At 36.8% G+C, this 18,281-nt stretch overlaps 1 protein-coding gene across 4 annotated transcripts in view; it reads left to right on the forward strand.

Moving 5' to 3' along the window:
• The window catches only part of RBPJ (recombination signal binding protein for immunoglobulin kappa J region), a 117,467-nt gene that overhangs the window by 66,386 nt on the left and 32,800 nt on the right, over positions 1–18,281 (forward strand). For all 4 annotated transcript variants that reach the window (XM_017505101.2, XM_017505102.2, XM_017505103.2 and 1 more), the window contains one exon: positions 1,670–1,708. In XM_017505101.2, coding sequence (XP_017360590.1) covers positions 1,670–1,708 — 39 coding nt within the window. The remainder of the gene's footprint in view (positions 1–1,669; positions 1,709–18,281) is intronic.

Here is an 18,281-nt window from a genome sequence, read left to right on the forward strand (position 1 = left end):
TCTTTCTTTCCTTTTCTTTCCTTTTCTTTCTTTCTTAATGGAGTCTCACTCTTGTCACTCAGGCTGGAGTGCAGTGGCACGATCTTGGCTCACTGCAACCTCCGCCTCCTGGGTTCAAGCAATTCTCCTGCCTCAGCCTCCTGAGTAGCTGGGATTACAGGCCCGTGCCACCACATCTGTCTAATTTTTGTATTTTTAATAGGACGGGGTTTCACCATGTTAGCCAGGCTGGTCTTGAAATCCTGAAATGAGGTGATCCACCCTCCTCAGCCTCCCGAAGTGCTGGGATTACAGGCATGAGCCACCGTGCCTGGCCTTAGGTGTTTTCTGTATATTGATTAATATATTTAATTCCCTCAACAACTCTTAGGTGTTTTCTGTATATTGATTAATATATTTAATTCCCTCAACAACTCTTTGAGGTAAGCACGGTCACTGTGCCCTTTTTACAGATGAGGAAACTGAGATCTAGGGAGTCAAGTAACTTCAGGGTTACACAGCAAATAAATACCAAATCATGGATTTGAACCCAGCCAATCTTACTCTGGAGACTTTCTCTTAACTGCCGTGTTGTACTCCAGTTCCAACCTGAGTGTGCTTTCTTGCCTTTGCTCCTGCTTTTCTCTTTGTCCACTCCCAACCAGCTGAAATGCTTCTATGCTAGGCCATTTTAAAAGCTGTAGACTGTAGGCAAATTAAATAGTTAAAATCTAGGAAGTCTCATCTCTGCCTAATGCTTACTTTGTGACATTGGGCTTGTTGCTTTTTACGTCTTTAAAATGAGGCCTGTTTATACCCAATAGAATTTTCTTCTTGCTTTTAGACAGAGTCTTGCTGTGTCATCCAGGATGGAGTACAGTGGTGCAGTCATGGCTCATTGTAGCCTTGAACTTTTGGGTTCAGTCTATTTTGCTACCTCAGCCTCCCAAGTAGCTGCAACTACAGGCATACACCACCACACCTGTCTCATAGAATTTTTTTTTTTTTTTTTTTTGAGACAGGGTCTCACTTTTGCCCAGACTGGAGTACAGTGGCCTGATCTTGGCTCACCGCAACCTGTACCTCTCTCAGCCTCAAGGGAGTCTCCTGTCTCAGCCTACTGAGTAGCTGGGATTACAGGTGCACGCCACTACTGCCCAGCTAATTTTTGTATTTCTAGTAGAGACGGGGCTTCAACATGTTGGCCAGGCTGGTCTCAGACTCCTAACCTTAAATAATCTACCTGCCTCAGTCTCCCAAAGTGTCGGAATTATAGGCGTCAGCCGCTGCACCCAACCAATAGAATTATTTTATGATTACATAGGTTGTATAACAGATGTATAGCATTGGTGCCTGACACATGATAAACTTTGTGAGGGTCTTTGGTTAGTTGTTTTATTGGTAAGTCATCTATAAAAGATACCTACCCTCCACATGTAATCAGTGTGCTACTTGTTCAGAGTGGGTCCATAAGGCTTACTTTTGGTTCGTTGTTTGTGTTTAAGAACCATTTTTAAATGTGTATTTTGTAATTTTGGGGTACAAATGCTTACCGGAGGATTTCTGTCTTCATTGTGTTTCAGTGACATTGAAGTGTAAGTCATAACGGAGATTTTATGATGCCTGAAAAGCTTACTGTAGAGTGTATCATATGACTTACTTAATTTATTTTCTTTATTTTTTTTCCCAGGAAATTTGGTGAGCGGCCTCCACCTAAACGACTTACTAGGTGAGCATTATATTTGTCAGCTTTTTACACACACATTTTATGAAAGTATGGATCCTGTTGTTTTAGAAATTATATTATGTACTCTTGAAGTCATTCAAATATTACTATCTAGAGTATAAACTTATTCTCATCTTCCCTTTCTTTCCTCTCTCCTCCCCTCCCCCACCAAAAACAGGAATAAAAGGATATAATTGAAAAGGGAAAATGAAACCTGAGAATTAGTCTTGAGTTTCCTGTAGTGAATACAACATGGATGGCAGGGTAGAGATAGCTTTCTATATCTCGCTATGGTTAGCCCATCACAATTTGTTGATTGCAGGCGAAATTTGAAAGTAAATGCTTTTAGGAAAGAATTTTAAGGAAAAAAAAATTTTTACCCATTTTAAGAAAACACAAGTTTTATCAATTCTTGAATATAAAAAGTTGTACAGTATACATTTTAATTATGAATGTTAAAAGTATTAGTCTTAAATTATTTAAAAAATTTCCAGCAGCCGGGGTTGTAAAATAAAGAGAGCTAGTTCTATAGCCATGTCCTATAGTCAGTACAAACCTCGCCTCTTTAGCAGTTTTTTTTTGGTGTCTTTGAAGCATGTGTATATATGTATATGCCTGTCCTTTTTCTTCATAAACTCAACTGAGATCACACTCTATCATTGTTCTACACCTTTTAACGCCACTTAACTGTGCATCTTCTACCTTGATATTTCCCTTTGATGGCTCCATGGTTTTTCATACAATTTTTAATTTAATATTTCACATTGATGACCATTTAGGTTATTTCCAAATTATCGCTGTTATTTTAAAAAGCTGTTACACTTAAAGAATGATGGCAACCTGCAGAAGGATACAAAGGACAGTTTGAAGGGGAAATCTGGGACACTCTGATCAAGATAAATAATGATAGTAGTAATGGATTAATTACCATGTAATAAAACAACAGCTTAGAAGTCTATACTGAGATAATTAATTCAGGATAAATATTATTTATTTGTATAAATAAAAATTATTTGTAATCAATAAATGGGATAAAGAGGATAGCTTTTCCTGACAGAAGCACGTTGCCTAATAAGTGTAGAAGGAATGTAAGGTTTTGACAACCTCAATAGACAAAAATCATCAGTGGGTGCTTCCATGACTGGGTTAATGTTTGATGATAAACACAATATTTACAGAGTCTCAAAGTATACCCTCACAAAATATGTATTTGATGATAATAGGGAAAAGTAATAACATGACAGTGGAGAAGCCTGTCAGACATCATCTTAATTATGTAAATTATGATCACCAGTAATGGACAAATAGATATCATGTGCATCCCAAGAAAGACACATGATCACTTTTGTGGTATTCTTGCCAAAAATGCATATAAGCTAAATCTAACAATAAGGAAACGTCAGACAGAAATAAATTGAGGGCCATTCTAGAAAATAAATTGTCATGTGTGCTTCCTAAATTTTAAGGTTATAAAATATAAAAGATTGAGAAACTCCTCTAGATTAAAGGAGACCAAAGACACAGAGCTATAGTTATCCTGAACCAGGAAAAAATTTTTTTCTTTTGCTATAAAGCTGGAGTTGCCAAATGTTTTCTGTAATGGATCAGATAATAAGCATGTTAAGTTTAGAGGGCCTCACTAAGTGTGTTAGGACTTCTAGACTCTGTCCTTCTATCCCCAAATCAGCCGTAGACAGTTTCTAAAAGAATCGCATATCTGTGTTCCAGCACAACTTTATTTACAAAAACTGGTGGCCCTCCTGATTTGGCCTGAGGACAGTGGTAGAGTCTCAGAATACCTACTCCACCCACCAGGGGTCCCCATAAAGGATTTCTGTGGGACAGCTGGCAAAATTTGAATAAAATCTGTAGATTAGGTATTAGTATTGAATCAGTGATAATTGTATGAAAGAACGTACTTGTTGTTAGGAAATAAACGCTGAAATATTTTGGATAAAGTAGTACTATATCCGCAGTGTGCTTTTAAATGATTTGAACATAATATGCAAATGAGGTGTAAAATGTTAGCCTTATGGAGGTCTGAGTGAAAGGAGATTAGGAATTCTTTGTACTACTTGTACTGCTTTTACAGCATTTCTGTAATCTCAGTACTATTTTGAAATTTAAAATATTTTTTTGAAAAAGCATTACATAAATATTCTAGGTTAAGTGAACTAGGAAAATATAGCTTGTCTCACAGGGCATGTAAATATATTTTTAATTACTTGTTTTTTATATATATATTATATATATAATCTGTTGAGTAAATTCTGGTAAGTGGAATTGCTATATTCATATGTGTAAACATTTTGAAATTTAAAATTTAACATTTTTATTTCATTACCAGCAAGAGTTAGAGTGACTGCTAATGATATATTTTGATGAGTAAGTTAGTTAATGTAAAATAACATTCTCTAAATATAACAATCAATACAGTAATAAACTTCATGAGGAAATTTGCCTTTCTTTCCCCCTAAATATATGCAGTAACTCCCATTTACTTTATCATTATTTTCCATTGTTTGCCTTTTAAACAGTTTCCCCTCTTTGGAAAACTTTAGTAGCTTTTAAGACTTTTGCTTCTTGCCAAGATGGAGTAACATGGGGTAGAATTACTCTCTGGCTTGGAGCAAAAACCTGGACAAAATACATAAAACAATAATTTTCCAGATACTGAACATCAGACATGGAAGGATAAGTGATTCCTGAGAAACTGGGAGTCCACAGAGGGCAAGACAGTTAGTAGGGCTGCAAAGTAGAGAGAAATGAACTGTACAAAGAGTTCCAGAGATCTGCAGAGGTTTCCTTTGAGTCTTCAGCTGAATATTGGTCAGCATGCTTGTGTAAAGAAACTACTCCATGGTGGGGACTGGGGAAAACCATCCAAAAAAAATTAGGGGGAACAATTTCTAAAATTCATTAGGGCTATGAATTGTGCCTGTTAACAGTAGCCAGAATGGAAAATCTCATAATTTATAGGGCATTCACTAGAGTGCTTAGAAGGGTTTTGTTTTAGTAGTAATATAAAATTGGCTACAGACTAAAGATGCTCTGTTTTCACCTGGCAAACTTAAAGAAGGATTGAAAGGATCAAACTTAACTGTGTACCAGAACAAAGCTCAAGACCATAGGAATAGAAAAATATCCAGCACTTAGAAGGGCAAAATCAAAATATGTCGGTCTTACAAAGGAGCAAGAAAATACCCATAACGAGAAAAAAATCAGGGAGTCAAAACCAACCCACAAATGACATGGTCGTGATAGAATTATTAGATAAGAACATTAAAACAGTAATTTTTTTGTTTTTTGTAAAGACAGGGTCTCACTATGTTGCCCAGGCTCACCTTGAACTCTTGGCTTCAGACAGACCTTCTGCCTTGGCATCCCAAAGCGCTGGGATTATGGGTGTGATCCATGGTGCCCAGCCTAAAACAGTTATTATATTTGTGTTCTCTATGCCCAAGATGGCAAGATCAAGAGCTGGGAAAATTTTTCTTTAAAGACTCAGATGGTATATATTTTAGGCTTTGTTGCCCATACAATCTCTATCATACTACCCACCTCTGTTGTAGTACAAAAGCAGCAGTAGACAATGTGTAAACAATTAAGAGTGTCGTACAGTGAAGTATAGCTTTATTTGTAAAATAGGTGGTAGATAGGATTTGGCCTACAGGCTATTAGTAGATACCTGAGCTAGAGGAAAGTTTAATAGAGACATAGAAGATGATACACACACACGCATGCACGCACACTCTCTCTCTTTCTCTCTCTCTCAAATTAAATCTCTGAAGATGAAAACTACAATATTTAAGGTGGAAAAAGATAAGATTAATTTCAGAATGAACAAAGAGTAGGTTAGTAAACATAAAGATGTGGCAATAGATGAAGCACGAAAAGAAAAAGTAAAAAAAAGTGGTGAGCATTATAATGAGCCATGGTTTATTGTCAAGTGGCCTAATATATATGTGGTTAGTCATTGAAGGGAGAGTATGATTAAAACAATATATGAAAAAATAATGGCAAAAATGTTCTAACTTGGAAATTAGTGAAAATTGTAAAACCACAGATCTAAGCTGGGTGCTGTGGTCCATGCCTGTAATCCCAGCACCTTGGGAGGAGTTCAAGATCAGCATGGGCAACATGGTAAAACCCTGTCTCTATCAAAAAGTTTTTTTTAAAAAGTTAGCTAGGTGTTGTGGCACATGCCTGTAGTCTCAGCTACTTGGGAGACTGAGGTGAGTAGATCACTTGAACCCAGGAGGCAGAGGTTGCAGTGAGCCGAAATCACACCACTGCACTCCATCTGGGTGACAGAGTAAAAAAAAAAAAAAAAAATCAGTTAATCCTGAGTACAAAAACTACCCAGAAGCACTCTAATCAAATTGATTAAAGTCAGTGATAAAGAAAAAAAAAAACAAACAACAGAAAACAAAAGACAGATTAGGCACAGAGGAACAAAGAGAGGAAGACAGCCGGTTTTTCATCTGAAACCTTGTTATGGATAAGACAGAGCAAGTGCTTTGAAGTGCTCAAGGGAGACCTATACTTGTCAGCCTAGAATTCTACACCCAGTAGATACAGACCTTTTTAGGCATGTTAAAAATTGAAAGAATTTACTGCAAATAGGCCTTAGCTACAGTGTTAAAAGAAATTCTCCAAGCCGAAGGACAATCATACTAGATAGAAATCCGATTCTGTGCAAATTACTAGTATCAAGAACAAGAAAGATGACATCACTACAGAGTCACAGATATTTTTGAAGGATAATAAGCAAATATTATAATTAACTTTTTACCAGTAATACTCAACTTTTGAAGAAATGCACAAATTTCTTGAAATTAACAAACTACCAAAGCTTACTCAAGAAACAGGTAACCTGAATGGTCCTATATCTTAGGAAATTGAACTTATAAACCTTCTGACAAAGAAAACTGTAGGCCCAGATGGCTTCACTGTTTAATTCTATATATTTAAGAAAAAAAAAATCTTAATTCTATACATACTCTTTTAGAAAATCGGAGAGCAGGACATACTTCTCAGTTCATTCTGTGAGCATAGCATTACCCTGTTTTGAAAAGCAGGCAAGAAAATGAAATTACAGACCAATTCCCTTGTGAACGTAGATATAAAAAGTCTTAACAAATTTTCAGATGGAATCCAACAGTATATTGATGGGATGATATGTCATGACCTAGTGAGCTTTATCTCAGGAATAGAAAACAGTTCATGTAACTCAGTGTATTAATAGAACAAAAAATGAAAATCATGGTTATCTTAGGGGATTTAGAAAAAGCTTTTGACATCCATTCTTAATAGAAATTCTCAGCAAACTTGGAGTAAAAGAGAATTTCCTCATTGTAGGGTGCCTGTGAAAAAACAGCATTTTACAGCATGCTGATGGTGAAACACTGATTGCTTTTCCTCTACTAAACACTGAATGTTTCCTCAGGAACAACACAGGATGTCTGCTTTCACTGCTTCCATTTAACATTGTATTTGAGGTTCTAATTGGTACAATAAGGCCAGAAAAAGAAATGAAAGACGCCTAGATGGGAAAGAAATGAAAGACACCTAGATGGGAAAGAAATGAAAGACACCTAGATGGCAAAGAAAGATGTGAAACCGTCTTTATTTGCAGATATCATGATCATCTCTATAGAAAATACTGCAGTATCTTGTTACTAGAACTAATGAGTGAGTTTAGCAAGGTCGTAGAATACATGATTAACCTACACAACTAAATTGTATTTCTGTATACCAATGAGCAATGGGAAATTGAAATTTGAAAGCAATACAGTTTATACAGTAGTATAAAAATATATGTAATTCCTCAAAAATATGACAGAATGTGCAAAAACTCTACACTGAAGGCAACCAAACACTACTGGGAGAACTCGAAGTTCTAATTAAATGTTCTTTAGGTAGAAGACTTAATATTGTTGACGTGGGCTGGGTGCAATGGCTCACACCTGTAATCCCAACACATTGAAAGGCTGAGGTGTGAGGATCACTTAAGGCCAGGAGTTTGAAACCAGCTTGGGCAACAAAGTGAGACTTTGTCTCTACAAATAATTAAAAAATTAGCTGGGCATGGTGGCGCGGGCCTGTGGTCCAAGCTTCATTGGGAGGCTGAGGCAGGAGGACTGCCTGAGCCCAAGAAGTTCAGGCTGCAGTGATCCATGTTTGCACCACTGCATTCCAGCCTAGATGGTAGAGCGAGACCCTGTCTCAAACAAATATATATAGTTAAAATGTCAGTTCTTCTCAAATTGATTCTGTGGATTCAACACAATCGCAGTCAAAATCTCAGCAGGCTTTTTTTGTAATAGTTGATAAGCTGTTTCTAAAATTTAATAGAAATGCAAACAATCTTGAAAAAGAGCAAAAAGCACTTATACTGCCTGGTTTCAAGACTTATTATAAAGCTATGGTAATTTAAAGTATTGTATTGGCATAAAGATAGCTAAGTCTTGTGTTAGTGGCCAGAAATAGTTATTCAGATATGGTCAGTTGCTTTCCAGTCAAGGTGCAAAGGCAATCTAGCTAGATTTTTAAAATGATAGTCTTTCTGATAGTTGATTGTGGAACAATTGGATATCCATTTCTCCTTTAACCCCCTCCCACACACACAAAGTAACTACAGTCTATACATAGTACCATATTAAAAAAATAGCTCAATATAGACCTAAATATAAAACTTTATACAGCTTTTAGAAGAAAACATAGGAGAAAATATTGTTTATTAGGTAAACATTTCTTAGATACTAAAAACACAATCTCTGGAAGAAATTAATTAATTTTACTTCATCAAAATAAAGAACAAAGATTAAAAGACTCTGAAAAGTAAATAATAAGGAAATAATCAGTTTTTAAAGGGCAGGAATGATCTGAACAGATACTAATCCAAAGAATGTGTGAATATGACAAATACTCATTAAGGAGGGGCAAATTAAGACTACAGTGAGTGTGTTAGTCCCATTGGTTTGCTGTAACAGTGTACCATTAACTGGGTAGCTTACAAACCACAAATTTATTTCTTATATTTCTGGAGGCTGTGGGAAGTCTAAGATCAAGACACCAATGTGTTTCATGTCTGTTGGGAGATGCTTGCTGGTTGATAGATGGCCGTCTTTTTTATGTGTGCTTACATGGCAGGAGGGACAAGGGCACTGATCCTATTCTCGGAGGCTCCATCCTCATGACCTCATTACCTCCCAGATGCCCCACCTCTTGCTACCATGGCATTCCTGATTAGGTTTCAGCATAAGAATTTTGGAGGGACACATAGAGTTTCTAGCAGTTAGATACTATTAATATTAGATAGCTGTTAAAATGTCTGAAATTTAAAGGCCTCATCATGTGGAACAGCTAGTACTTTCATACATTGGCAGTGAGTATATAAAGTGGTACAATAATTTTGGAAAATAATTTAACACTTTCTTAAAATGTTAAACATCTACCATATGGCCCAGTCATTCCATTCCTACATATTTAACCAAGGAAAATGAAAACATCTGAATACAAAGGCCTGAACACAAATGTTCATATTAGCTTTATTATAATAGTCACACAAACATAACCCCAATATCCAGCAACAGGTGAGTGGATCAACAAATTGTAGTGTGTTCTACAACGAATTTCTATTAAGCAGTAAAAAAGGAATGAACTTGATACATGCAACAACATAGATGGATCTTAAAATAATTATACTCAATTTTCTAAATGTATTTTTCTAAATGTATCAAGATAATATATACTGCATGAGTCTACTTATCTAAAATTACAGAAAATGCAAACTGATCTGTAGTGACAAAAAGTAGATCCATGGTTTCCTGGGGCAAAGGGAAGCAGGAGGAAAGATTACAAGGAGGCAGAAAGGAAACTCAGAATTGTGAATATCTTTATTTTGATTTTGGTTATGGTATATATACATATGCCAAAACTTGTCACATTGCACACTTTAAAATAAGTGTATATTATTGGTTTTCGACTAAATCCCAGTAAAGCTGTTAAAAACTTAGAAGATTTTACACTTTAAAAATATTCTGAAAAGGATTAGTGTATCTTCTTGGGAAAATTTAGGTACTTTTTTTGTTTGTTTGTTTTTCTGTTTTTTTTTTGCTCTGTCGCCCAGGCTAGAGTACAGGTGCCTGCCACCATGCCCGACTAATTTTTAATTTTTAGTAGAGATGTGTTTTCACCATGTTGGTCAGGCTGGTTTCAAACTCCCGACCTCAAGTGATTCGCCTGCTTTGGCTTCCCAAAGTGCTGGGATTACTGGTGTGAGCCACCATGCCTGGCTTCAGGTAAGTTTTATTTCTTTTTAAATCTCTGAAAGAGAGCAAACTATAGATTTATATTGTTTATTATTGAAGCTAAAATAAGGCAAATTTAGCAAAAAGTTTGTATAACAGCAAATGGAAATGTGAAATCGATGACCAAATCTGTGATAGAGGTTTATTTTATTAAGCACAAACTTGGAAATCAGATATTTCCCTTTTGATAGGTAATATGTTACAATTTTAGGTACCATCTGGCTTTTTTTTTTTATTTGAGAGAGAGGGAGACAAAATCTGGCTTTATGGCCCAGGCTTGAGTGCAGTGGCATAATCTTGGCTCACTGCACCCCCTGCTTCATGCGTTCAAGCCAGCCTCCCACCTCAGCCTCCTGAGTAGCCAGGACTACAGGTGTACACAACCATGCCCGCCTAATTTTTATATTCTTTGTAGAGACAAGGTTTCCCTATGTTGCCCAGTCTAGTGTTGAACTCCTAAGCTCCAGTGATCCCTCTGCCTCGGCCTCCCAAATCTGGGATTACAGACGAGAGCCACCGCACCGGGCCTTGAGAATGCTTTTAAAAATAGTTTTCTCTCCATTTTTCCTTTAAAGAATATTCAAGTTAAGAACATTTTAGTATCTTTTATTTTGTTTGATAAAAAATATTTTAGCATTTTCTCTCTCCATTGAAGTGTAGAGAGTTTAAAATTGGGCAGATTTTATTCCTTAAAAAAAAAAAAAAATCTTGAAACCTATTATACACTATTCTTACTCCCATTTTCCCAATTAAGCAATATTGAAAAAGCATCCTGTTCCAAGGTCATCTTTTAGATAGTGTTCTAAACATAGTTCTGCTGACACAGAGTTTAAACTTTTGATTAAGGCTAGTTAATAATATACTATTCAGTGTTACTATGGATTCACTTTTTTAAAAAAAGTTACATTCTTTTAGGATATATATGATAGGAATTGAGTGTTGACTTTTAAGGACATCCCTATCTCTTGAAGTACTCTCTTTCATGTGGCCCACAGGCATAACTTGACTGTCAGATTAAAAACAACAACAACAAAAAACCCAAACAGAATAATCAGAAGTTATACTAATGCATAGAATAATTATTCTTATATTGTTGAAGCTTTTAGGGCCTCAAATCATTTTGTCATTTAGAGCCTGAAAATCTTAGTTGCAGTGCAGTTAAGCATTGGTCTTCAGGATTGCTTAGTGTGTCGTGTTTAGGTGCCTATTCCTTAGATATGAGTAGGCCTGAGCTCTGAAGTGCTTTTAAAAAAAAAAAAAATATGTTACTCAGCTTAATACTCTGTTGTACTATGTGACTCTGTTCTGTTGTTAATAACCAAAAGGTTAGACTGGAATCCTGAAGGCTTCTAAAGAAGGTAATCTTAACCTTCTTCTCTCCTACAACACTCCAGACTAATAGCCATTAACTCATGCTTTTGCTTGAATTTGTTTAATGTCATGAGGTTTTCTTCATAAACATTTACCATTTCTTCAAGGTTTGTTGTAATTGTTCTATTTTGTAGTGTTCTCTCATTCAGAATACCTTTTCTCTGTCACTTGGCCTAATACTTTTTGCAAAGCCCATCTTCTGTTGGTCTCCCTGCTGTACCTCTCTGTTCTCACATATACCTACATTGTGGCCATGGTCTTATATGGAAAAAATCAGTTTCTGAAATTCTGTTGGGCTTGCTTTGGAGGTTGCCTCAGAGTAAGTAATAATACCTTAAGGTAAAGGTTAAGAACTAAGCTTCAGGCCAGGCGTGGTGGCTCAGACCTATAATCCCAGCATTTTGGGAGGCCAAGGCAGAAGGATTGCTTGAGCCCAGGAGTTTGAGACTAGCCTGGGCAGCAGAGGGAGAATTACAAAATATTAAAGAATTAGCTGGATGTGGTGATGCACACCTGTGGTCCCAGCTACTTGGAAAGCTAAGGTAGGGTGATCCCTCTAGCCTGGGAAATTGAGGCTGCAGTGAGCCATGATTATGCTACTGTACTCCAGTTTAGGTGACAAAGTGAGAACCTGCTTCAAGAAGACAAGAAAAAAAAATTAGCTTTATATCTATTGTCCAAATTGACATGGGTACTATGGTTTGGATATTTGGATCCTCTAAATAGCATGTTGAAATTTAGTCCCGAATGTTTAAGGTGGGGTCTAATGGGAGGTGTGAGTCTGGCGCCTTCCCTTTCTTCTTCTTTGTTGCCCTGTGATCTCTGCATGCTAGCCCCCCATTAGCCAGGAGTGGAAGCAGCTGGAGCCTTTCACCAGATGCCTAGTCTTCCAGTGCGCAGAACTGTAAGCCCAGTAAACCTCTTTCTAAATAAATTACCCACTTTCAGCTATTATTTTATAGCAACAGAAACGGACTAAGATGATTATATGTTCATATGTGTCTGCTAACTTAGAGATTGCATTGTCTTTGAGAAAACCCCTGTTTTTTTTTTTTTTTTTTGTATATCTTCTCTTCCCTATCCATAGCATGTAATTTTTAGAAGCATTTTACCAGTGCCTAATGAGAAACTCTTAAAACTATGTATTTTCTTTGCCTACTCTGGATTATGGTTAAAGTTTGTTTTCTGTGCCTGTTACTCTTTATGATTCATCTCCTTACTTTGAGACGGGAGAGCCATCCATTTTTAATTGTTAACATTGGTCATATTAATATGTTTTGGCCCTTTTCTGGTAGACAGAGGTTTCTTTGCATGACAGCTTGCAATATTCATGTTTCAACCTAGTCATGTATTATTTTGTTTCATCATAAGACCCCTATGAGTAACAAACATTATGTAAAGTAGGTAAATGTAAAATGAATTTAAATTGATACTCAAACCCTAAAGTTGATCTGCTACATGAATAGTAATATATGACCTTTGCTGTATGTAGTTTGTTAGTCAACTTATAAGTCCATATATGGGTAAATAATTTATATTAAAAAGTGGTTGCAAATGAGATTCAACTTTACTTGGACCAATCACATGTTTGTAGGGTATCTTGAGGGAATAAGAGAATGGAGTAGAGTAGGAAGGGACTCTGTGGTCTGATCCCTGGGATTCGAAGAGTCAAGTTTGCATCAACCAGGATTAGAAATAAAACCAAGTGGTGAACCTGCCGTTGATTGTCGTCACCTTGTGCTGTTTTATGTTCTCAAATTCCTCTAGTTCCATATTTTTCTCAACATAAGATGTAAAGCCTTAAGTAGCAAAATGGCTTATTTGTACAATAACCTTTTAGGGTTATTGTACAAATGTGATGTATTACAGATGTGATGTATTACAGATGTGTTGATGACTCATTGCTCTCAATGTCACAGCCTATGCCTGTTTGGGAGTAGGGAGCAGGGAGAGGAAAACCAAGAGTTGGTCAGAATTTGAAAGGATGTGTCTCATAGCTATGTGGCAGGATTCAAAGCAATTTACTTATTTATCTGCAAAAAACTTTGTGGAATTTTGAGACATTGTAACTTTTATCATAAAAAGAGAGGATTGAAGTGAGATTTGCAGGTGTTTCCCTTGGAACAGGACCTGTGCTGTTGTTTGGCTTTGGTCACTGGTAGATGTAGACTCATAGTACAGCAGCCTCACCAGGACTTTGTTGACTATTGACAGTATCCCTAGATTGTCGTCTTAAAAACTGGGCCTCAGGCAAACAGTAGTTCTCAGAAAGCTTCCTTAGAAGAAAAACAGGAGATCTTAGTCTGGCCTAGTAGCTTAGAAAATGAAGCCTACAAACATCCTCCTCTTGAAGATTTGTTTAAGGCTCTGAGTAGTCCTATCATTAATTGGTTTCACTTTATTTTATCTGATTTCATTGAAGTGTCTTTGATTGAGACAGGCTCCTTTGTAAACCATAAGTATTGTGGAGCTCACTTTGAGAAAAAGTGTCTGAGACAGTGTGAAAAGCGAGACTGCCAGAACAGAATCTGACAAAAATAGGACATTTCTTCGAGGTTTTGTGGGGTTGCGTATAAATCCGGATGCCTTTTGGCAGCAGCCCGAAGTAGACATGAGAAGTCGAGCTGAGCTTTCTGAACTCTCAGTTGTTCATAAGTCCAGTTTTCAGGAAGAGTTTTATTTAAAAAAAAAACAAAAAACAAAACTTGATTGAATGTCAGCCATGTAATATACTGAATTGATTTAATAATTCGAATTCTGTTTTACAACTTTTCTTTAAAAACTTTTAAAAATTGTCTACAGGAATCAGCAAGCATTTTCTGTAGCATCAAGTAGTATATATTTTAGGCTTTGAGGGCCACATACAGCCTCTGTTCTATAACTCTTTAAAAATGTAAAAGGCATGCTTAGCTCCTAGGGGGTACAAAAACAGGCTGCTTCGTGATTTGATGACCGTGGCCTGTAGTGTTTCTCAGTTTGGTCTTCAGCTCTCTAAAATGTATACATGTGTGATATTGTGTGTGTGTGATTACTTTGAAAATTCTTGATACAACAAAAATAAATTTCTTTACTACAAGACAGAGTTCATTTTGGAACTTTTATTATTTGGATTTTACAAGTGACAGTAATCCAATTTGAGAAATGCAGAGAGTGAGCCTGAAGGTAAAGATGACTGGACCTCCCGTCTTTGTGGTGGTTTTCTCCCATTCCCTCTCCTCTATACTCATTCCACTCACCCCTTGGACCAATCACAGAGGCATGTAGGAGTGCGGGGACAAAGTAAGGAAGTCTGTTTTCAGAAGAATGGCGGTTAGCACCATAAGGACACCGCAAACTCTCACTGCTATAATTTATGTCCTAGAGGGAGATATGGTATGTAGTGTTTTCCATATGTCTTGGACCTCAGAACTCTGTTTTAAGGGGATCTTGCCTCCAGGAATTTACTTTGAGAAACACAAACCTATAGATTAAATGTACAGTTTACTATCATGGCATTTAAGGCTTGAGCCGATCTTACCCCACTCTGTGTTTCCAATCTTGTCTTTGAGAATTCTGTGTTACACTTCAACTACTTAGCAGGTTTATAGATACTAGTTTTTTGTTTTGTTTTGTTTTGCTTTGTTTTTGTAATGCATCTTTACATTTTCTTCGTGGCTTTTCTTGTTTTAACAAACTTAGTAATTAAAAACTTCTCTTAGGCCGGGCTCACGCCTGTAACCCTAGCACTTTGGAAGGCGGAGGCAGGAGGATCGTGAAGTCAGGAAATAGAGATCCTGGCTAACACGGTGAAACCTCGTCTCTACTAAAGATATAAAAAATTAGCTGGGCGTGGTGGTGGGTGCCTGTAATCCCAGCTACTGGGGAGGCGGAGGCCGGAGAATCGCTTGAACCTGGGAGGTGGAGGTTGCAGTAAACCAACATTGCACCATTGCACTCCAGCCTGGGCGACAGAGTGAGATTCCGTCTCAAAAAAAAAACTTTCCTTGATATCCAAAATTTTTAAAATCCTGTAAAGAGACAGACTTTTCTGCCTTATCCTTAGTTATTCCTTAGTTATTCCCTTTTCCTTAGCAGCCAAGAAGCATGACATGTTCATTGCACTTCCTTCCCTCCCTTTCATTTTGCAGCTGACTTTAGTGGTGTTGCCTCACCACCAGCTCACTGAGAAGATTATAATTAAGCTGTTTCATTTATGAACTAAATTTCAAATTTACGAAGACTTTCTAATCTTTATCTTCCTTGTCTGTTCTGTGATATTTAATACCATTGATTATGTTCTCTTAACTGAAGTTCTCTTTTACCTTTACGCCGGGACCAGGTTCTTCTCTTTATTTGCAGACTCCCATCGTCTCCAGTGGCATAACTGGTAAAAGTAGATCCATTGGAAACAGCAGCACATGAGCTTATCTTACCTTCATGGATGTTTCACTTCAGCATTCTTTGTGGAGTTTTTTTTTTGCTGTGTAGAAAAAGTTTGAATTTCATAAAGCAAACCACAGTCAAAAAATTGACAAAGGTTTTCACAGATTAAACATGTTGAACTAGAATGGCATTTGTCATTCTCCTTTAGAGAAGTAGTTGTTCCATGGTGTTCTTCAAATAGTTTTTTTTTTTTTGAGACGAAAGTGTCGCTGTCACCCAGCAGAGCACAGTGGCGTGATCTTGGCCCACTGCAACCTTCACCTCCCAGGTTCAAGTGATTCTCCTGCCTCAGCCTCCTGAGTAGCTGGGAATACAGGCACATGCCACCATGGCCGGCTAATTTTGTATTTTTTGTAGAGATGAGATTTCGCTCTGTTGGCCAGGCTGGTCTCAAACTCCTGACCGCAAGTGATTCGCCCACCTCAGCCTCCCAAAGTGCTGGGATTACAGGTGTGATCCACTGCTCCTGGACTCTTCAAATAGTTTTTAATTGGTTTTCATTTAGAATGAAAATTTTATATAAGGAATCATTAAATGAAATTAGTAAACAACAGACGTCAAAATTTACAATGTGCTTTAAAGTAACTATTCAAAAAATTGAATTTTAACTTTTTCATTAATGTTTTTTAACAGTTCAATAATACAACATAGTAATTCTATTGGCAAGGATTCTTCAGCACCTATAATATGTTTTTTCCAATAGTAAAATTTTCACTATTTTTTCATTTTGAAAAAAAAACCCTGGATGATTGTGATGCCTTACCACTGGAATTTTTTGGGTTTATCCCAGTAGTTTTTGACTCATGTGACCACCATCCCACTCTACCCTCCTTCCTGACATTTGGCACCATCTGGAGACACTTTTGCTTGTCACAGTTCAAGGAAGGGTACTACTGGCACCTGCAGGGTAAAAGTTAGTGATGCTGCTATAGTTCTACAATGCACAGCGCAGTCTTCCGCAGCAGAAAATGATTTTCCCCAGGATGTCAGCGGTGCTCAGATAGAAATCCCATTCATTGACACAGAGCCTTACTCTATTTGAATGAAAAGCATATGGGCTATTATTTGACAGACTTTACTATTTATTGCATTTCTTTAGCGTATACTGCCTTGTTTTATGGCTCTTTAAGGTGCAGAAAGTCAGTGATCAAGCTTTAATTGACAGAGAACATGATTTTTAATGTTTAATCTGTTTAATAAAGCGGTTTGTTTTTATTGTTGAAAGAAGCTATGTGGCAAATTACTCTTACAGGACTATTATTCATGATTACCTTGAGGCTCTAGTTACTTTTTCAAGAATTTGTGTTCTAAATATGAAGGAAAACCAGAGCTGTCGCCCTGCATTCATCATAAGCACCTTGAGATCTTAGACCTGTGAACAGTTACATCCAGTATTAGAAACCAGCAGAATGCCCAGTGCCAGGAATATAGTAGGCTTTCAGTAAATCTTCAGTGGGAAGATGGATAAGTTGTGCACTTTACCTAGTGTACTTGGAAAATTTGTGCTTTACACATTGGGTAAGATGCCTAATCATTCATTCATTCCTAGGTCATTTTTAAGTTTGCTTTCAAAGCCTCAGTGGAAGTCCCATTTTCTCTCCCCCTGCCATCTGTGTAGTTATCAACTATTGAAGGTTGAAGTCTTCTTTCTAAGAAAATAATAGTAATAGCTAGAAGTTACTCTGACACTTGCTTTCCATCAGTTTGTGAGACTAACTTACTTTAAAGTGTGTGTGTGTGTGTGTGTGTGTGTGTGTGTGTGTGTGTGTGTGTTTCCCCAACAGTGTGAGGTATTACTGTCTTTATTTTACAGGCATAGTGATTGACAAACCCTTATTAACAGACCTTGATCTATTTCACACCAAAGCTGTACTCGTAACCATTAACAGTATAATTTTGTCCTCACAAGCTAGACTAACTAGATTTGAATCCTTGCTCTTCAGTAACATCTTAAAAAAGCTACTTCTACCCAGTTTCTAAAATGTACATAATAGTATGTTACCCTCAAGGTTGTTGGTTATGTTAATAATTGCTTAGAAGAGTACTGGCAGAGTGATTACTTAATTTTAGCTCGTTTAATAATTATAATTAAAATCTTCTTTGTAGAAAGGATTTGTGACTGCCTCGGATATTATCAAATACCAAGTTTGTGTACTGTTTTACCTGAGTTGTCATGAAAGGGATAGAAATGTAAAATAGGGTCTTGTTTGTAAAGACTTTGTAGTCTATTTGGGAAGACAAGAAAAATAGACATGAAACCTGACAAACACAATGAAGTTACTGCTGGATGATGTAATAAAGACTACAAATGCAAATAGAATTTAGTATCGGGAAATACAGTTAACAACTTAAAATTACAAATGTATAACAGCTCTTCAAGTTTCATGCTGGGAAATTTTGTGCCAGTTTTGTCAGGATATTGGCATTCTCTTGGTTTTACTTTTCTGTTTTTTTTTTTTTTTTTTTTT

Source organism: Cebus imitator, unplaced genomic scaffold (assembly GCF_001604975.1).
Source record: "Cebus imitator isolate Cc_AM_T3 unplaced genomic scaffold, Cebus_imitator-1.0 Scaffold333, whole genome shotgun sequence".
Taxonomy (NCBI): domain Eukaryota; kingdom Metazoa; phylum Chordata; class Mammalia; order Primates; family Cebidae; genus Cebus; species Cebus imitator.